Raw genomic sequence first — 22,002 nt, 5'->3', positions numbered from 1 at the left:
TTGATTTGTAATGAATCCAGAATGTATGACATTTTTGTTTTTTTAATTGCATTACAGAAAATAAAGAACTTTATCACAATATTCTAATTTTCTGAGACAGTCCTGTATGTTGGTACTGGAAGAAAATGGCAATGGTGTACTACAAGCTTTCCACAGTAAACAATAATAATAATAATAATAATAATAATAATAATAATACTAATAATAATAATAATAATAATAATAATAATAATAATAATAATAATAATAATAATAATAAAAGCTGACAAAAACAAATCACAACCATTTAGGTCAATAAGTAAAATGATATATTTTAAGGGAATTCCAGAAAGTCAAATTCCTGAAAAGACATCATACCCTCTTGGCTTTTTCTCCTTACATTTCTACCACCTGTAGGAACGCTGAAGTTACTCAACAGCCTGCCAGTAGGTGGCAGACCTGCGACAAACACCCTGAACTCCTGTCTCCCATGTCAACTTGATCAACCATGGGCTTCACTGTGGCTCTACCTGTACAGTATGTGTTTTATTTAGGTTTTCATAAGCTTAACTTAAGAACCTTAACAGCAGCTTCTTTTTTTCTCAATATTTTACCCTTGCGTAATTTTAAGATAAATAAATGGTTTATATCATTTCCATTTTTTTCATTAAATTTCTGGCAGCTCTGTTATTTTTGAGAGGAAAGTCCCAAGCATACTAAAGTATGCTACTTAAGTACAATTTTGAGGTAATTTACTTGAAACATCAGGTTTGCTATTTCTTTTTTATATCTCAGTAGTAAATGGAAGTTGATTTTGAATAAGTACATGTATCTTGGCGTTAGTAGCTGCTTAAATTGTCGTAAAATAAAAATTACAGGGAAAACACATGATTATTTGACTAAAGAAAAGGTGTATGTCTTATAAAAATATCAGAAAAATTTTAAATAAAAAAAAAACAAACTCTAACAGACAAAAATACCTGTCCAGGCTGCAACCTTGAACAGGATAAAGTGGGGGTAGAACAGGAATGGATGGATGTACGATATTATTTATATTTACATATTATATACACTAATGTGAACAAGAAGATACATTCACTTTCAATTTAAAGGTTGTATGTACAGGACCATAATCTTGTGAGGCCATCTACTGTATAAGAAGGAACAGACCAGATTTTACTTCTTAGGGAAGCTTACAGTGCTGTGAAAAAGTATTTTCCCCTTTACAGATGTCTTCTGTTTTTTGCTTTTTTTGTCAAACTTATGTTTCAGATCAAACACTAATATCAGAAAAATATAACCTGAATAAATACAAAATGCAGTTTTGAAATAAGTTAATTTATTCAGGGGAAAAAGCTATCCTAATCAACCTTGTTCTATGTGAAAAAGTAATTGCCACCTAAACCAAATTACTAATTGCCATCAAATGTTTGTGATAACTGGCAAATAGTTTTTTCTGAAGGAGTTTTGGCCCACTCTTTTAGAGTATGAACTGCCTGTTTAATGTTATGCCATAGCAGTTCATTCGAATTAAGGCCAGAGTTTGACTAGGCCACTCCAAAACGTACTTTCTTTATATCTTTTTTTTTTTTTTGCGGCATTCAGTGATGGACTTGCTGGTGTACTTCAGATCATTGTCCTGTTGCATTACCCAAGCGCCATGGGGCTTAAGGCCACAAACTGATGGCCAGACATTCTCTTTCAGGATTTTCTGGTAGAGAGCAGAATTCATGGTTTCATCAATTACGGCCCTGAAGCAGCAAAGCTGTCCCAAGCCATCACACTACCACCACCGTGTTTGACTGTCGGTATGATGTTCTTTCTTCTGAAATGCTGTTAGTTTTACTCCAGTTGCAACAGGACACACACCTTCCAGAAAGTTTCTCTTTTGTCTCATCAGTCCCTAGCATATTTTCAATAAAGACTTGGGGCTCATCAAGATTTGAGATGAGCTTTTGGTCCTTTTTGGTCAGCATTGATCTTCACTCTCCCATGGGTGCAATTTTTCAATCAGGCCATGGTTCCATCAAGTTAGGCAAGTTGTTTGATTTAAGCCTAATAACAAGCCAAATAGCAGGCAACCAGTTTTTACGTTTTGGGGGCAATTACTTTTTTTACATAGGGCCAGGCTGGTTTGCACAGGTTTTTTGTTTCAATCAATGAAATCATCATTTAAATATGCATTTTGTATTTACTCAGGTTATCTTTGTCTGATATTAACATTTAATTAATGATCTGAAACATTTAAGTGTATCAACAAAGCAAAAGCAGATTAAATCTGTATGAGGGCAAATACTTTTCACAACACCGTAGATCCTTTGGTGTTTGAAGCAAGATGCTGCACATCTTCTGTCCCGGGTGAAGAGTGCAGTTTTAACTAAAGTTTTAGCAGCAGCATCAGAGCCAGTGACTCAAAGAAATTGAATAAACTGATAAAGATGGGCCTCTGTGCTGGGGAGAAGATTATTGCTTAAGTGGCAAAACAGTGGACAAAATTACTACAACAGATTCAGATTCAGAAAACTTTATTTGCCCCTGGGGGGCAATTTAAGGCACAAGTGAGCAGCTTAACGTGCAGGTCAAGTCAACGACACATAGCACATTACACAGTGGTAATTAATTATACAAAGAAAAGGTCATCCAAAATGCCGATGTAGTTTGTGAAAAATGAATTACACCAATAACTTAACACCAATAACTTGAAATAATAGTTTTCTGTATTTTGTTATCATATCATTTCACATCTTTGTGGAGGAATTTTTTTTCAGCCTCTATTATTGAAAGTGAAGACAGACAGGGAAAGTGGTGGATATAAGAAGCGGTTGTCATGCAGCAGATGGTCGCAAGCTGGGGCTCAAACCTGAGATGTGTAGCAAGCACATATAACCTCTGTGTGTGGGTCGCTGCTCGTCCAGCAGAGCTGTTTGGCACTCCTGGCACTCCCGTACCTGCTGCTTCAGTTCATTGCAATTCGTAGGCATTCATTCATGCTCGGCTCTCCAAGTTCATGCCACAGAATTTCAAGTTGAGGTCTTAACTTTGACTTTGTCTTTCCTTTTCTTTTAACCCATATGTTGCATCATTCTCACCCTTATCAGACATACTGGCAGCAATAATTGCATTACAATATCAATACTTCAGACAGGCTGACGTTATGATCTTCCTTTTCCATATTTGATAAGTATATTGGGCATTTTGATTTTTTTCCCCCACATTTTTGCTAATGTTGGGAAAACATTATTTGGTTTAAGTTCTGATTATCAGGTAGGTTATACAGAAAACTAGTCCCTGATGTTGACTATTAGGAGTCGGTCCTAATAAATTGACATATTGGACAACTATGATAGCGTTGCTGATATTCTTTTCATCATGTGTGTATTTTATTAGTCCTGCTGAGGACTGTACCCTGACTGTGTACTTACCTGCAAGGGTCTGTGAAGGGTAGTCAGGGGTGAAAGTTGATTGAAACTTCTTTAGGAGAAAACTTGTTTAATTAAGTTTAGAACTGGTTTGGTCTATTGAATAGTCTGATTGTCACAGTGACTGTGAATTTTAACCTGGAAAAGGTGCATAATTTAAGTCATAAATAAGCTTGAGTTCAAAGATACGTGTTACCTATTTTATTAGTACTGATTACTCACTGAATAGACTAGTCATCATGACTACGCAGTTCTCGTGGGTCACAATAACAACACTACATGTGCTGGCTGGTGTAATCCCACTACAAACTGATCTCCGGCCTTATAAAACGAGCCAAACAAGATGCACTGCAACGTCTTTTCACTAAAGTTAGACACATGTTAAGTTTAGACAAAGGTTTTGAAATCATCTTTAAAAAAACATTTCTCAAATTTAAGGGAAATATGGGTTTTAAAAGATGATTACAAAAGGCCAATGCTGAGTTTTTAGGATAATCTTCAATTGCATGTATTTATCTGATCATATTATATATCCAGTTAAAAGTATCAAACTTACTTTAACAGTATGAAGCCTTTCCAACCAGAAAACGGATTTCAAGTGTCAATATTACCTTGAACTTTATTTAGAGTGGTCATTACTCTATTTACACATGTAAATACTGTAAGCACATGCATCCATGACAGAATTGTAAACATGTGACCAAAAACATGCTTGGTATTTCTCAGACCGCAGCTCGTATCCCTCAGATACTAGTATAAAGGTCAAATGGTGGCCTATGTAGTGGCAACAGCCCTGAAAGAACCTGGGACGTTTGTCTTTAAGCAGGGGTGGAGTTTAAAAAGGGGACGAAGGGAGGAGCCATTGTAGAAAATCAAATATGAGGCACAGGGAAAAACAGTAGTTGAAAACGGTGCAGTACAGGTCCAAGACCCATCTACTAGAAGCTCCCTCATCATGAGTTCAGAAACCACTGGCCAATTCCTTATAGTGAAGACAGAGGAAGCAGCAGAAGGACGCCACAAGGTGAAAGATAAACTATTTATACTCAAAAAGAACAAATTGGAATAGAATTAGATGGAATACTTTTGGTTGTCTTTGAATTTATTACAACAACATTTCTGGGTACAAGGTGAAGATGTATCTCTGAAACTGTGATGCAGAAATTGTGCCTAACTTCCTGTGTGTTTAACAGTGCCCTGTTAGTGACTCTCACATTCACAAAGAAGATGTGAAAAAAATTTGGAAAGAGTGCCAAGAGGAGAGCTTCTGGTACAGAGGTAATATTATATATATAATATATATCAACAGACATTCATATACTCAATATACTCAACATATGTGTTTATAAATATTTCATTTTAGTGACTTAGGAAGCCCGTGCTTGTACCAACTGCTCAACAAGGAGCCTGTTGTATTGTTTGCTGGGTGAATACTTTGTAGTGAAAGCATTAAGGTTGGACTCATCAGTCAATTCCCGTCACTTAAACATGTGTTTAAATTCCTTGTGGGATTCATTAAGGAGCCCTAAAACGCTCCTACATGTGGTCACATTTGTATATCTGTGCCGAGCCGGTATCTATCCCAATTTTTAGTGAATTGACTAAATTTGGTAGTGGCATGGCACTGCCTGAATAGCTCTGGTTTCAGATTAAAGCTGGAAGGAGTGTGGCTGGCAGCTTCCTGACTGACTGTAACATGAGTCAGGTGTGCACGTCTGTTCAACTCTCGAGCCGCGAATAAAAAAAAGAATCACCAGGCCACAAAAATAAGTTAAACACAAGCCGCATGGAGAGAAATATTGTGGCCGGGGATGTGAGCATAGCCAACCGAACTCTGAGCTTCAAGAAAGAGTCCACAAAATGAAAGTGATCCATGCCGTGGAGGACAAAAATATCCACGTCCAGCCATACAGCTATTCTTCGTGCTCTCCTGTCATGCAGTTGCGTTATCATTAAACACCAACAATTATTACTTCCTGAGTTCGTCCTTCCATCTGAAATGGAAACGGTAAAAGTTACTGCTTCAAGGGTAAAAGGTCAAAAAGGCTCCACTTACAGGAAGCAGTGAGTGATAGGTGACTGTGTAACCGGAAGGGAACAAGTCCTATAAGAAAACAAGTTTTGTTTGATTAAACAAACCTGCATGAGAGCGTTCTTTTTTTTTCCTTTTTTTTTTTCCATATCTAATCTTTGTTGTGATTACGTTGAGGGCTTATTGCTTTTGTCGTTTAAGTGAAGGCTAGGGGAGAATGTAACAATATTCTGATGCCATCCCACAGTATACAGTATGACTGTGTTTCTGTCACTGTATTATGTTATTTTGATCAGCTCCTGACCGGCATTTGTCTGATTTCTACATTTAGCTCTTCCCCTCTCTCTGGGTGGCATGGCTGTCACTGGGGGCCTAATTTACAATGGTAAAGATATTCAGTTCACATTCTTCCATTGTATCCTCATGATCACATTTAATCTAAACAAATGATCATCATCCTGCAGGTGTTTGGAACTCATCTAAGAGACTTGGTCCCTTTCCCAAACTAGCAGGTCTGTATCCAAAGTGTATTGATCAGTAGAAATAATGCTTACAGAATAGGCTGCTGACAAGGATTTATTTAGTTATTTATATATATGGTGTCCACAGTTGCAGGGATTCTTGGATATGCAGTAGGAAAAGCCTCCTATGTTGGAACTTGCCGAAGCAAATTCAAGGAACTTGGTTTTAAAGATGGACCAGGATTTGGACCAGGATATGGACCAGGATCTGGACCAGGATTTGGACCCAAGTCTTGGAAAGGTCATCCTGCTCAAGAACAAAGGTGGATAATATACTGGATTTTATATCAATTACAGTAATGATATGGGAACATACAGTTCCCATATCATTACGTTGCTTGCTCAGGTCCACAGATTCTGTGGTAAATAGGGCTACCTAAACAGTAAAATGCAGAATTTAATGTTTTGTATTTAACTTACTTCATCCTTGATGTCATGAAGACAAACCAAAATTATTATTCTTGAATTTCCGACAGTTATTGATGAGTAGTGCTACTCTGCACTCAAATAGTTAAAAATCTCAAACCTGTAAAGGCAATATAATGTAAGGACTCCATTGAAGTCTTTCATTGTTCTGTACAGCATTATTTACAGTGTTTGGATGATGACTATTCTTAATCCCCTCCATGCCGCTTAAGACTTTGTTGTCCCGACAGGGGCTGCCATCACGTATGTAAAGAATGCAAGAAAGAAGCTGAACCTGCTGCTGCAGAAAAAGTTTAAGTCCAAAAGTAAGTAGATCCGATACTCAAAACACTGTGATGCAGTGTCCCTATTATCATTGTAAATACAAACGTACATTTAACAACATGCAAAACAGCATAGGCCTATCGGGACTTAATGGCAAATGTGCTATATCTATGTTAAAATGGCTTGAATTCACTCTTCTATGTTTTATTTCCTTTTTCAGCTGTGGGACAAACACACAAGAGGCCTCTGTCTCCATGGTTCTTTATGTTTCCATGCCTCCATTTATCAAATAAAATACATTCGGCTTGTACTCAGCTACATTTTAATTATTATGATATGTCTTTTGTGTGTATGCAGGGGAGTTGGGTTTGTGTGAGGGGTGGGGGGGTTTGTACAATTTTTAAACATATAAATCTCTTTTTGCTACATATATGTTTGAAAAGTGCTTTATATATAAAGTTTGATGGATTGAAAGTTTTCTTCTTTCCATCTGTTGCTTTTCACTAAGTATCCACTAGGAGGCCCAACACTCCTATGTATGATGGGAAAGACCAATTTCACGTTTGAATGAAAACAAGTTTGTGTGCAAGTTCCTTACAGGAAGTTTAACAAAGGTGATAATCCATAAGTTATTTGGTTTAATTTTCAAGAAAATAACAGGTACAGTGTTAGTTAAAATATAAAATAACCAGTCTAGCAATATCATTTTCCCCCACACTTTCAGCTGTGTGAGGGAAGGAAATGGCAGTTTTCTGTTTTAATGTAGATTATAAGCCTTTTGTGTCTCTATTTATAATTTATTGTATTGATGTATGTTATGAACTTCTGTCATTTACTCACTTCTGTCAGCATAGAGGTAAGAGACCGTTTGTATTCCTCAAGTCTTATGAGCTACTACAAATCCAGTTCAAATGTAAAGCTCTGCTATATCCAGAAATAAAAATCAACTCCATCAAGTCATGTTTTCATATTTTGAAAAGTAAGAATTTGTTTTGCACTTGACCGTCATTCAGAAAAACTCTTATCCTGCTAATATTGTATGCAAATTTAATCAAAAGTGTTCTGAAAAACTAAAAGAAGTAAACAGTTCTTTCCAACTTTTTTCTTCCCGTGTGACTTTAATTACTGAACAGTGTGAATCTGAGTTTGAGCTAGAGTGTTCTCACATTTTTGTGTCTCCACAGAGCTGAAATAGATTTAAGGCTTTACCAGGAAATCCTTAATACAGTTTAACACCTGGATACAACAGAATCTGTCCACAACAACAGCCTTGGTGCCATGAGGTTAAAATGTGACATCATCAAAATTATTATTCAGGGCAGAAGGACCACTCGGTCCTTTTAAAAAACAAAAGTGACCCTGATCAGAGTTATCTGTAGTAGATCTACAAGCAAAAAATAGGTAAATGGAGTCTGGCTACACGGGTGCAGTTCCTCACCTTTTCCATTTCACATAATGACAGGATGCAAATGTTTTGTGGTGTTCTGAAAATCAAAAGGAAGTAAACATTTACCGGATAGCATTGTTATTGATGGATGAATGAATGTTGACAATTATAAGAAGATTTAGTTCCTTTTTTAAAATTTTTTACAACAAACCATAACCTGAGTTGAGTAGTAACCGATTATATGGGATCGGTATTCAGATAAGTATTTTAATGATCCTTGTGATTGGGGTTGATGTCAATGCGGTAAACCACATTTTCTGTTCTGTGAATGTCAACAGTTTACTTGGTAAAGTTCTGCCTGTTTTGGTTATTGTGGTGATGGAAGGCGCTGTGCCTTTAAGAGTGCGCCTTGATTTCTGAGATTGGGTGGAAGATGATATCTCGTTCCCACTGGACTTGGTGTGTGTGCTGCTCGTGCTGGTGTGGGTTGTGGCCATAACAACAGTCCAGTTATTGCCTTTTGTTTTTGTTTGCTCAATAAAGGCTTCCTGTTGAGAGCATATGTTATGCATTTCTTCACTTTGGGTTTGTAATACCTTAGCCAGGTGGGGATAAACACATCCCAACCTGGCTAACACATTGCATGGCTGTAGTTGGTCTTTTGAAATGTGTTTCAGCTCGTAGCTCTCTCCAGCTGTACTTTGGCAGGACATGCACAGCTGTCTTGGCGTTTTATGTCATGCAACCTGTCCAAAATCCAAGGTGTAAGCGAATAACACACACTGTCCTGTATGTTTCAGATGTTTGCCTGCTTCAACACACCCTGATACAAATAACTGAGCCATTGACAGAGTTATAGACCTTGAACACAAGCAGATGATGACCATTGATTGGAATCAGGTGTGTTCACTTACAGAGACATCTTAAGTATGCAGGACAGTCTTAAGGACAGTGTGCCCTGAGGACCGGGGGGGGGAGATGCTGCTCTAGGTCCTCACTGGCGTCCTGACACCCAGGGATGGGCAATTCCGGTCTTTGAAGGCCGTTGTGCTGTTGTGTATTTTAGATGCTTCAACACACTCTGATACAAATGACCGTGTCCTATACAGACCTTGTTGAAAAGCTGATGATGATCCATTAATTTGAATGTGGTGTGTTGGAGGAGGAAAACATCTAACCCTTGCAGAACTGTGACCCTTGAGGACTAGAACTGTCACCCCTGCTCAAACCCCTCATCCTTGGAGGCTGGGAAAATCTTCATTTGCCCCTCTGGGTTTGGAGTATTGGGGTTGAAGCTGACATCCTACAGCACTCAGCCAATTTGGGAGCAAAGGAATTCAATGCAAACATAAAGGGATGCTTGCTGGGGACACCCGTTTAGATTTATCTATAGGGGGAACCCCAGTACAGCAAGTTAGAAAAATTCAATTACTTGGCGTTATAATTGATGATTGCTTAACATGGTCAGATCATATTGATGCAGTTGTTGTAAAGATGGGGCGGGGGATTGCTATGACATGTAAATACTCTCAATATGTAACACCGTCAATTAGAAACCAGGTAACACAGGCACTTGTTCTCTCCCAATTGGGGTACTGTGTGGTTGCGTGGTCCTCTGCAGCAAATAAAGACATTAAAAAACTCCAGCTCGCACAACATAGAGCCGCAAGATTAAGTCTTAACTGCTCTTTTAAAACTAATGCCACCAAGATGCACTGCAGTCTGGCATGGCTGACTGTCGAGGCTAAAATAACATCTAGTCTTCTCATGTTTATCCGAAATGCAGTTGTAGATGGAAAACCAAACTTTCTCACAGATCAGCTGGTACGGACAGGTTCAACCCACAGTTACCAAACTAGACAGGTCAGCATGGGTCATCTTGAACTTCCCAAGCCTAAATCAAATCAACTCAAAAACTCAGTCATCTACAGGGCTTCCAGCCAGTGGAATTTATTATCTACATGTATTAAACAAATCGGAAGCAAATACCTATTTAAAAAAATACTCAAACAGAAACTAATGAGAGAGACCACACAACAGGACGAACGCCACTTGTGTGTTTATTTAGGACTAAAATCATTTCTCTGTCTGAGCCTCTGTACATGCATCGTTTAAGCTATGTGAAACAATGATCACAATTTTTTATGTACATTTGTTTGGCTGACAAGGTGTCAGTTGATGTTTGTATGTTTTATGTATGCTTGTATTGTCTTAGTGCTGTATGATTTTATGTGGACACAGGAAGATTATCAACCGCTGCAGAGGAAGCTAATGGGGATCCGAATAAAGAATAAAGAATAAAGAATAAAGAATGCCTATGAATTCCCTTGATATGCAACATCACAAAACACTTGACTCCATAACACATGTAATCTAGCCAAGTGTTTCCCAACACTTGTGCTCGAGACACACTGTCCTGCATGTCTCTTTAAATGAACATGTGATTTAAATCAACAGTCCTAATCTCACCAACCCTCTTATGTCATGGTTGTATTTTTCTCACTGGTGTACTCCCTGGGCCTGGTGTAGTCCTTAACTAAACTCGTGCCAAGCAACCTTTGACTGAGTTGGTCCAGGGATTGGGGTTGGTCCTCTTAAGCCACTTTATGTAGCTTAAAATATAGACATCACATTAATAAACATCCATACATCCGCAAATACACTGCAACTCACCTTTACCATGTAATAACACAAATGGTAAAATACATCCTGAATCCTGAGACATTTATTGAGGAGTGTCTATCCGCCCTTATAAAAGGAGCACATATTCACAACCATATAAGGCTAATTACAGATATGATTGACTATGAATCACTCATCGAGTCAGCCAGTCTGATTTTGTTTATAGATACTTTTATCAAAGCATTTGATACAGTGGAACTCAAATTGATGTTTACAACTATGAAAAGCATAGGGTTGGGAAATGGGTTTGGGAATGGTATTAATATGTTTAAAATGACATTTATAGCAATATTTCCCTAAATGGAATGACACCAAGACTGAAGATTCTGTGATACCTGATACAAAATACAATAATATACTCAAATGTTTAAGTTATAGTTCCCGAACTAAAACTTGATGAAACACATATTAACAACAAGAAATGTAACAAAGTTATTGGAAATGTTCCAAAATGCAAACTATTCTTTGATTTCAATGCACCAGTCAGATAAAAAAAATGGAACTGACAAAATAATAATCAATACATTCTGTAAATATATTAAATGCCCAATAGCTCCAAAAATAAAATAAATAAATAAAATAAATGCAATATAAACGATTCTGGCAGGACACTTACAGCTGGATAACCACTGGAAATGATTACCCATCTTTTGAGCCCCATCAGATCTTCATTTATATTGATAATCTTCCAATGATTTTGTTAAAAACTCATATTAAACAATCTCTCTGTTTCTTAAATACACTTCCCATAGCTCAAGTATGAAAGCGTTCTTTTTTTTTCTCAACCCCCATGTGATGAATATATATGTCTCATGCACACTTTTTGTTTTATTTGTTTCATATGCCCTGAGTTGTATCCCCTACAGGAATTTCCTCAATAAAGATTGCATTAAAAACAAAACAAGCAAAAAAAAAAAAAAAACCTCATAATGCTTCCTCCATTTTTTTTTTTTTAACATTATTTGTTTCAAATGTCAGTACAAGAATATTGTTTCTCTGCTATGGGTATAATAACTAGTATAATAATAATAAAAAAATATAAAGTATAGAAAATGTCTTAATCGACATATAGGTTACATAAATAAATTCACGTTAAGTTTTTGTAGAACCGACATGGTTTTTATTGCCTTTTTGTTGTTGTTAAGTCCTTCAATTGTGGCGATGTATAGATGGAGTTCCTTGCTGAAGTATATTATGTTTGGCTTGGACTTTCACCATTTGTTCTCGTGAATGTGGTATTTTGCCAGGATGAGTAGAAGTTGGGTGAAGAAGATCAAGTTTTATCATCGAAGTATATAATGATGTGTTTCTTTGTGAGTTGAATTGTTCATCCAGTTTTCAGCCTTATAAGTTGTTGTACATCTGATCAAATTATTATTGCTAGAGTACATTGATAGAATAAATAAGAAATTGTCTCCATGTGGAGTTCACAGAATATACCGTACAAGAATAGTCTGTCAAGTTTAAAAACTTTCCAATGTTTTTTTTAGCAGGATATATGTTATGAATAATTTTATATGTAACATTTTAATTGTATTTGTCATACAAAATTCCTTGTACCTTGGTAAAGACCTACAGTAAATCTATCTACATATTAGGCATTGAAAATGATTACTCAGCTCAATGATCAGTCCGATAATGATCTTCTGGATGCTGCAAAGAAAACAAAATACTTTTTCAGTCCGATGAAAAAGGTTTCTCATCTTCTATGGTGGCTGAAATCCCTAGAACAATATACAACAAGCAAAAACGAGCATTCAAAGTGGAAGTAGTCACCATTTCATTCTCTGGATGAATTGAAAATTCAGATGCAGCCAGAAGTATTGGCCCCTGTTGTTCATGAAGACACAGACACAGGCATTCATCAACCTCCTCAAGCAGATGTTTACGGTGAATCCAGAAAAACAGATCATCCCAAGTGAAGCTCTTGACCATGACCGTTTAACAGATCAACTAATTAGTAACATCATCAACACCATTTTGTCTTTCTTCACTGTAAGTTGGCTATTCTGCCACATATACATCAAATTCCTGCCTTATATTTCCTAATTTTCATCATATTGTGTTTGTAGGTGGATGTGTTCAAGCTTTACATGTCAACACTGTCAAGGTGAAATACTGTATTTAGTAATATTTCAAAAAAATCTAAAATCCAATATATATTTTATGAACAGTATACAGTCACCTCCAATTCTGAATAGTTTTGCTAGCTGAAGACCCACCATGTGCTCATTACTGTAAAAGCTAAAAATAACAATAAACAAAATACTGTCACAGTCCACCCCGTCATCAATCTTTCCATGACGGGGTGGACTGTGAAACTGAGGACACATCTATATTTATTCAACATTGTGATACATTTATATAACAGTTTTACGCATTTATGACATATGCCAGCAAATGTTTTACTGATCTGTAGCAGAAGTTTGCAATATTGACTTTTTAGGTTATTATAATGATGATAAACTCTATCTGTCTGTCTGTCTGTCCGTCCGTCCGTCCGTCCGTCCGTCCGTGTGTATGTGTGTGTGTGTGTGTGTGTGTGTGTGTGTGTGTGTGTGTGTGTATATATTTGTGTAGCTCTAACTTTGATTGAATTCTTTCTCGGGGTTGGCCTTATATATTTAATTGTTTTGTTTGTTTGTTTGTTTGTTTGTTTTCTTTAAAACAAAGTTTTTGTTAATGTTTAATAGCAAACATTAACATCACCATTTGCTAGTGATATTATTTTGCATTAGGCCAACCATTCTCAACCTTGGGGTCGCGAGATGACTTTGGCCAAATCCTTTTGCAAAAAATATAAATGCGCAAAATGAATGTAGCTTCTGACCGGACGTTAGCAGGAGGAAGAGAGGTTGGTCTCAAAAAGGCATTTTATCATTAAAAAACTGCCATCGTCCGTACACCAAAACAACGACGAACCGGTCTAAGTTTCAAGTCTGCCCTTCTCATTCATACATCAGCAGAATAAAGAAATGTTTTTTTCCTCTCCCCCCGTCTGCTGTCCGCGGGAGCGGCGGCTGCAGCAGGCCCCACGCCCTTGAAGTGGACTCAAGCCAAGTTCAGCCGCACTCCATCAGAGCAGAGGAGAGGAAAAAAGTGTAATTGTTGTGTAAATGTTTAAGCTTTATTTGTTATTTGTTGTTGCACATTTTTGTTGCTCTTGCCATACAGATTATTGTTGCACATTGCTGTTGCGCTTTTTTGAAACCAAAACATTGGAATGTTGTGTAAATCAAACCCAGGCCACTCTTAGCTGGATGTGCTACCCTTTGAGATTAAAATTCACCCTGAACATGAGTCATTATTCATTAATATTCGTATCGTATTATTATTGCATTGGTATTACTTGTGTTACTGGTTATTTTACCTTTGTAGATACAGCAACAGCATAATGTCAACATGTAACACATAACACATGTGTAAATATATGTCAGGCTGTCAATAGGATGTAAACAACACTGCCAGAGCTGCATTGAGTTGGTTGTAGGTGTGTGAATAATCAACAATCAATATTGGCTGACATAGAGGGCCTCAAAATCAAATTTTGCTTAGGACCCAGTGGAGGATTGGGCCGGCCCTGGGCCTTAATAATAAACAGCGCGGTTTCGTTAAGGTCCTCGCACCCTCGTCATTCCCCAATGTAAACTAGGCTAATGATTAAAATAAAACCGCTGTAGTACCAGAGATCAGCCACACGGCGTCCCTGTTGTAACGCTCCCCTGCAGAGCCTGCACAACAGCATAAATGACACTTCATTGAAACAGTTAATTGAATCAAATTAGAATCAGATATATTTGCCAAGTATAAAGACACATAAGAGGAACTTTATGCCGGCGGTTGTTATCTCTCTGGGTAACAAAAGTGTAATAAATATGTATTTAAAAAGTGGGAAATTAGTAAAAAACAGAGTATTAATGTAAAAATATACAATGATACACTAATTGTGAAAAACAGTCCATAATTGTGCCAGTTGATCATTATCGGTTCTGTAGGGTGACTGCTGTGGAGAAGAAACTGCTTGTTCGTTCTGGTCTGGAGGGCTATGAGACACCTGCCAGACAGGAGCAGTTCAACAAGACTGCTGCAGGCTGACAGGGGTCCATTATGACGTCCTCTGCCTTCTTTTTATATCCTGGAGGAAATTAAGTCTTGGATGGAGGAAAGGAGGGCTCTGATTATGTGCACGGCAGTTCCACAGTGTGCTGCAGTCTAGTTTTGTCCTGCTTGTTGGCAGCTCCACACCACACAGAGGTGGATAGGACAGATTCAATGACTGCAGTGTGGAACTGCTGCAGCAGCTCTGGCAAGAACATGTTTCCTAAAGAGCTGGAGACTGGTTCACAGATTTCTTGCAGATCAAGAATTTGTGACGAAAAAAGAGTTTCTCTCAAAGTTAGAAACTTCCGTGGATTTTTTTTTGTAATGGATGTTATTGTTTTGGGATGACTGTTCCAAAGTATTCTGCAGATAAAGTGTTTGAATATGACGTTTTTTAAATGCAACTGCATTTCTGTCCGATGTGTTGGGAATTGTGCTTGGTTGTTCTCCTAATGAGGTTCACCAATGCAGTGTTTTCCAACCCTGGTTCTCGGGGAGCACTGTCCTGCATGTTTTAGATGTTTTTGAACACACCTGATTCAAATCAATGGTCATCATCAGTTTATCATCAATCACGGAAACATCAAAAACATGCAGGACAGTGTGCCCTGAACAGGCCTGGGAAACACTAATCTAGTCAACCCTCATATGTCATGGTTGTATTTTTCTCACTAGTTTACTCCCTGGGCCTGGTGTAGTCCTTAACTAGACTCGTACCAAACACCCTTTGGCTGGGCTGGTCACGAGGGGGCTCCTAAGCCACTTTATGTAGCCACAAAGATAGAAATCACATTAATAAACACACACGCATCCACAAATACACACTCCCATCTCCTGCAGCACACTACGATTTATAATCCGGTGGTCCTTGTCCTTGGACCTGTACAAGCATACATTCATTTGACCTGTTGACAGTGTTAACATGTATTGTGTATATTTTTTATTGAAAATGTTGTATTCCATAAATATTCATATAAAATGACATTTTTTATACAATGTATTACTAATAACAACAATGTAATTTGTGTTGGGTAACTGATTTCATGTGAGGGTAATCTGACTCAACACTGATTAATTATGCAATTAACATATATTCTGTTATTATTAACAGAATATAGATATACTTTTGTGTGACATCAAATCACATACAGACATTAATTGGATAGTTTTTAATACTGTATACCAACTGTAGTCATAGATTCTTTTACATGGCAATTGCTTCATATAAAGAAAAATAATTTTCAGTAATCTGCACTGACATACTTCAATATAATGTTTTAGTTTTCAAATGACGCTGTTTTTATCTTACAGACTTTTTTTTTCAAAAACATATGTTTATTGACATTTTGATTAAGTTAAACAGACATGAACATACAAAATGAAATTCAAATACCCCACCCACGATGGCTCTTATCCATCAAGATCAGAAAACAAAACAACTTTCAAGAAAGTGTAAAAAAGGCCCCAGATTTGATAGAATTCACAGAGTCTATGTTTAAGTCAGTTTTTCTAAAGCCAGACATGATGATAATCCCTTCAGCCAATGATTGATAGGGGGACATTAAATATTCATACAAGGTAATGAGACGTTTTGAATGGATAAGGCAGATATTAATTAGTTTTTTTTTTCAAATGTGAAGTGCGATAGAAATAAGATACATTATTATTATGTTCACTGAACATAATGCTGTTTTGTGTTACTTAACTGCAAATTAAAAATTTTAGATAGGGCTGTAACAAAAAATAATCATGTAATTATCCACTTTTAAACACTTTTCATATTCAAAAAACGAGGTTTTTACAAAATCTCTTCCAGTTTCTCAACAACTTGCCTTGTCCCGTGAGACGTCGATGTACGCTGGTTGCGCTTTAATATATTACGTCACCACCCCAAAAAATAGTCACCCAATCACCGAGTCGCTCTCTGAAGATTGACAGGTATTTCATCCAATCGGATGTAACAGTGCATGTGGGCGTACACCACTGTAGCCAATCACAACGGAGGGGGCGGGGCGAAACGAGCTACCGGGTCTGACAGTGAACGTATTCTCCCACGCCGATGGACGTGATAGACTGGGGAGGAAAAAAAAGAAAATCACACCACTACGCAAATCCTTCCCATGGAGGAGGACCAGGACGTCGAGGCTCGCTCGGCAAATGAAAAGACCGTCTGCGAACTAGCGCCCTACCTCTACTAAAGAAGGGAGAGAACGACAAAAGTTGTGAGTATCGTCAGCATTAGACAAAAGCGGAGTAAATGAGGATGTGGCGTTTCCCTTCGTGTTGTAGTTATCGCACTTAGGTCGAGTTCCGGCACCAACTTCGCCGTTGAGGTGAACGTTAAGGCTGATTTATGGTTCCGCGTTACACCGACGTAGAGCCTTACGGCGTATGGTGCGCGGCGACGCGCACCCTACGCCGTACTCTGCGTCGATTTAACGCACAACCATAAATCAGGCTTTAGCTCTAATGCTGCGTTCCATTTACCTCGGAAGTCGGAACTCGGAACTGGGAATGACGTCACAGCCGAGTTATCAGCGTTCCAGTTAAAAAGTCGGAAAACAAGTTTGTAGTTCGCATATACCACATGAAAAATGTAAATTACACTATAGCAGCATATATACGCCGAACAATACTTGTATATGACTGATTTAGTGTGACCAAAACTAGAAAGAAGTGCTACGAATTATTACAGAGCTCTCTTCTACTGTTTACAACCGGGGCAGCCATCTTGGAATGTGAACTCGGGGGTGGTGAAGCTTCTCCCACTTTCCCAGTGGGAAATCCCACTTCGAGGGGCGTTCCAGTTGAAAATTCCGACTAGGAACTGGGAAATTCCCACTTCCGAGGACAAATGGAACGCGGCATAACTGTGGCTGCCGTAGCATGCTACACGAGTTTGGCTTTCTGCTGGTGTCACTCAATAATCACCGCTTCCCTGCAGTTTAGACCGTAAACATCGCTCCTGTGGGCATTGTTTCATGTATCCTTAGCCAGGTGTGGTGTTTGCATGTTGAGTCTTCCCTAAACCTCCACCCACAGCCAGAGAGAGTTGCTGCAGCTACCTAGCCCTTAGCAGGCTAGGTAGCTGCTCCGCTCGGCTCGTTTTGATGCAGATTATCTCCTGAATGCGGATAAATCTCTGCTTTTGGGTGCGATGCTGGAAACCAGGGCGACAATTATTAACCAAGTCGCTCCGTGTCTTCATTCGCAGCAGTCACAATAAGCAGATTTAATCTGTTTTTCAAGGCTCTGCAGTGAGTAATGTAGTTTAAAATGATTGTAAGTAACCCTATCTCTTTTGAGACATTACTTTTTTTTGTGATCAAATGTTTTTATGTATTTTTCATGATTTTCTTATCAAAGGTGGCATCCACAATGATTTTAAACAAGCATTAACACATTCTCAGCCCCTTCCAAACCCACCCCTTGGACCTAAAAAGAAAAAATAAATACCGTACATAAATAAATAAATTGGTAATGCAGAAAAACAGATACTACAAAGATAATAGAACAAAGGACAAAATAAAACAAAGGAAAAACATAATAATATCAAAAACTGGAAAAGGATAGCTGCAACAAGGTAATCTATCTCAATTTTAAATACATCTTTCGAGTTTGGACTTAATTTTATCTGCTGCCATAAACCAAAATAAAATATTTTGTTGTTTTGCATTATGGATTCGGGCTGTAGATATTTCCAGGTAGATAATTTCAAGGAAGGTCAAATACCAATGGGAGATGTTAAGCGTGTGTTGTGGTTTCCATCTTACTGCTATTATCTTTTTGGCTGCTGTTAGGCCAGCAAGCAAAATTTGTTTCTGACATAGTGAAGTAATGATTGTTGATAAATTATTTAAAATAAGTGTTTGATGGTTTATTGGAATATTCTGTGCTGTTATTGAGGATAATGCAGTTGCAACCTGTTGCCAGAAGTTTGCAACAGGTTGGCAATCCCAGACCATATGCATGAAGGTTCCCGTTTTATTTTGAAAGCATAATGAACATAAAGAGCTAGCCAGGAACTTCATATGGTAAAGCTTGCGAGACATTACTTTTTTAAAAGTGACTAAAGTGTAACGTGTTCAATCATGGTTGCTGGTAGGCAGTGTTTTTTTTTTAACTACTATTGCAGTGAGTGAACTGTCAGTTTTGCATCTTACACTGCAGCGATGACTTGATTTTTATTTTTTCCCTGTGTGGAGGACTTCAGACATAAAACAAAGCATTTGTTCAGTGTCGCTTGGATACAGTCAGAGAGGAATCTGGTCAGTCTGGGGCTGGCGGGGGAGATGGACAACTATGTGCGAGGAAGGCACCATGGCAGATGAAAAGCTGGTTTGTGGGCACTGCTAACCTCATATGAGGATGACTCCGTGGAGTAATAAAACCTTTGTCAAAGATGAATCACAGCAGTCACATCTGTTTAATGTTGCCTGTTATTGTGATATCTAGCTTTTATTTTTTTTTGTAATGATATCAGTATTTTACCCATCTATAACCTGCCTGTGATTTTTACATCTAGATTTAAGGATTTTATGCAAGCATTTTGCAGCACTGTTCTTATTCTGTCCTACTTTGCGAGTGGTCTGACCACGCAGATGTGCGTTTTTTAGTCTCCTGTACATGAAACGCTACAGGGAAAACCCCCTTGACTGCAGATGGCCATTTATCTGTGAGTATCTGGGGCATAATTCCTGTGATTTGGTGTCTTTGCCTTAATCTTGTAAGGCACTGAAGAGGAAAGAGAAACTATGCTCTGTAAAATGTACCTGCTGTGGCCTCTCACTAAACAGCCCTCTTCAATGATTAAATACCCATTCTGCATTTTAATAATGGCCACTCAAATAATGCACAACAAACTCCCACTAAGTTAAACTTTTTATGCAAAAATCTAATTGATCTCAAAAACTGTTCAGGGCACTCAGTAATGAACCCCAATGGCAGTGATCAGTTGCTTCAAAATGTTTCATTCTGATTTACATCAGTTATTTGTATGATAGCAGCTTACACCACTCCTCAGGCTTCATTTAAAGAATGTCTTTCTTCAACTTTATGTAATGACTGAAATGGTGCAAATGTCAAGGGTAGCGCCTCTCCTTAATCACCTGCTCCCATGCCCTCTGACTTCTCAGCAGGTCACCTGGTTCTGTAGCTGCAGTTCCCAGATTAGTTGCAGTTCTTACCAAAATCTGGTCTAACTTTCACAAAGCTTCTCTAGAACTGCCAGATGTCATTTATTTTGCCTGATTGCAGCTAACTCGCTCTTAGCTTAACAGAATGATCAGTTGGATCCTTGCATATGCACAGATATGTGTGTGTTTTTGATGTAGATGAACACACAACTTTACTGGGTTTGGCATTCTTTTCATTTATTGCTTTGGAAGACTTGGCATAATGTACAGTACAATGAGCTCTGAGTCTAGCTAGAAATAACCTATAATTGAGGCCTGCTGAGCGAGTTTATCCTTGGCTTTGGGAAAGAAGGTTTGGAGCATAATTGATGTTTTGGTCTGCCTCTGCCAAAGAAACCACCCTGTCTTTGGCCTCAAGATGGCCTGAGTGGCTGAATGATCCTTGTTTCTAACGATATAGTAATGCCACATATATTTTTTTTTGTCTATATTTATATATGACCTTCACTCTGAGATAAAGACAAGAGAACTTCCTGAAGAAACTTACAAAAAATGTTGGTTTATTCTTATCCTTTCCCTGTTGGAAGAACCCAGCAATATTTGAGTTTAAGATGTGGTTGTTACAGTTGCTAGGTCTGTCATATCGTTTTGGAGGTGGCCAGATGCAGGCTTTCTCCTGTTTATCCAATTTATGAGATTACAAAGTCAGATCTTTTTAAAAAATGTACATATTTTTTTGGTTTTGTTTTTATCTATAATCTGAACCAGGTTTTTTCCCCACACACTAGTCTAGAAATTGTGGTGTATTTGACATTCAAGAGTTTTCTTTTTGTTTTGTTTTTTTCAAACTTTGAAAATGTTGCAGAGTATTGGAAGATGCTATATGAGAAAATATACAAGGGAACATGGAAAATGAAGACTGGGCAGTATCATATTTGTTAAAATCTAATTCCTGGATGAAATTATCAGCCTCACATGGGCAGACTCCTTGTTTGGTGGACTCAGAAAGCTACTGGCCAATATTAATAGACAATGTTAACATTGATCTGATCAGTTCAGCTCTTCTGACCTTTAGCATTATCAGAACATGCATTTAAGGCCCTGTAATATACACAGATTGTGATGAGACAAGTAATATTTTTAAGCAATGCCAGAGAGCATCTTTGCTTAAATATAAAGCACAAGGTTAGTTTGTGACTTGACTTTCATTATTGCGTTCAGGACGTGTGCACGGTTGGCCTGCCCTTTTTCTGTGGTCACATTTTTTGTGTTTTGGAGTCGCTGAGTCGTAACAGGAAGTCAGCCGTTTTGTTCACAGGTTGTTGTTTTTTTTTCAGAGTCGGAAAAAGAATAGTGCATGAGAATTGAATTGTTTTAGCTTTGTGGTGAGTGGGATTTACGTATGTGTGGTGGTATGTAAGTATGACTTGACTTTTCAGTTGTCAAGGGGTAAGTTATGTTTTGACTTACTACCCTCTGCTGATCTGATCTCTCCATCCATCCAGTTTTAGTGCAGTGTGGAAGTTCTCACACCTCAACTTCTCTGTCTGGTTGATGTGTGACTAAGCGCTTGTTCTTCCTTCCTTTACTTTAGTGTGGTTTGATGATACCGGTAGATTGAAGTTTACAGCGTTCTCTGCTTTCTTTTTTTTCATGCCAAACGGATCACGTTTACTGTTTTTTCTTTCTTTTTTTTTTTAAACTTAAAATGTTATCTGTGCCGAGTCAGACATTGTCACTGAATGTATGATTTCTTAGCAATAAAATTACTTTTATGGCTATTAAAACAATCATGAAAGAAGGATTTTTTAGGCTTTCAGTTCTTACGTAACTGCCTGTTGGATGTAACTGTAATCTTCAGATTATTGGTCTGCTCAGGAGGAGGTTTTAATCCTGTCTCAAAACAGAGCAAACCTGGCTCATGCCAACAGTAGTCTGACGTATCACTCGCTATGACTAAAGCCAGACTGTCTAATAGCACTCTGCCTATGGAGCCCAGAAGTTATACTGGATATTCTACTGTTATTTACCAACACATTGTTGGCATAATGTAGTG

At 37.9% G+C, this 22,002-nt stretch overlaps 2 protein-coding genes across 3 annotated transcripts in view; both read left to right on the top strand.

Annotated features, from left to right (window-relative positions):
- Window positions 1–4,263: 4,263 nt before the first annotated feature.
- Window positions 4,264–8,529, top strand: ociad2 (OCIA domain containing 2). The gene is made up of 7 exons (XM_061737971.1): window positions 4,264–4,422; window positions 4,592–4,676; window positions 5,762–5,815; window positions 5,895–5,942; window positions 6,040–6,214; window positions 6,608–6,682; window positions 6,862–8,529. Exons 1-6 carry the CDS (start codon window positions 4,354–4,356, stop codon window positions 6,672–6,674), a joined length of 498 nt encoding a protein of 165 aa, XP_061593955.1. The 5' UTR covers window positions 4,264–4,353; the 3' UTR covers window positions 6,675–6,682; window positions 6,862–8,529.
- An 8,320-nt stretch (window positions 8,530–16,849) lies between these two features.
- fryl (furry homolog, like) overlaps window positions 16,850–22,002 on the top strand; it is a 75,318-nt gene continuing 70,165 nt past the window's right edge. For both annotated transcript variants that reach the window (XM_061737967.1, XM_061737968.1), the window contains exon 1: window positions 16,850–17,033. The gene's annotated coding sequence lies outside the window, so the exon portion shown is untranslated. The remainder of the gene's footprint in view (window positions 17,034–22,002) is intronic.

This window comes from Cololabis saira, chromosome 13, assembly GCF_033807715.1.
Source record: "Cololabis saira isolate AMF1-May2022 chromosome 13, fColSai1.1, whole genome shotgun sequence".
NCBI lineage: Eukaryota > Metazoa > Chordata > Actinopteri > Beloniformes > Belonidae > Cololabis > Cololabis saira.
The sequence above is the reverse complement of the archived record's forward strand: the minus strand, read 5'-3'. Positions and strand labels throughout refer to the sequence as shown.

What these genes read in the sequence shown, in the direction of transcription:
- ociad2 (XM_061737971.1), top strand. Translation starts at nt 4,354, where the DNA reads ATGAGTTCAGAAACCACTGGCCAATTCCTTATAGTGAAGACAGAGGAA. An exon ending in TGGGGGCCTAATTTACAATG is followed by an intron (nt 5,816 to 5,894) that starts GTAAAGATATTC and finishes ATCATCCTGCAG; the next exon opens with GTGTTTGGAACTCATCTAAG. An exon ending in TCCCTTTCCCAAACTAGCAG is followed by an intron (nt 5,943 to 6,039) that starts GTCTGTATCCAA and finishes TGGTGTCCACAG; the next exon opens with TTGCAGGGATTCTTGGATAT.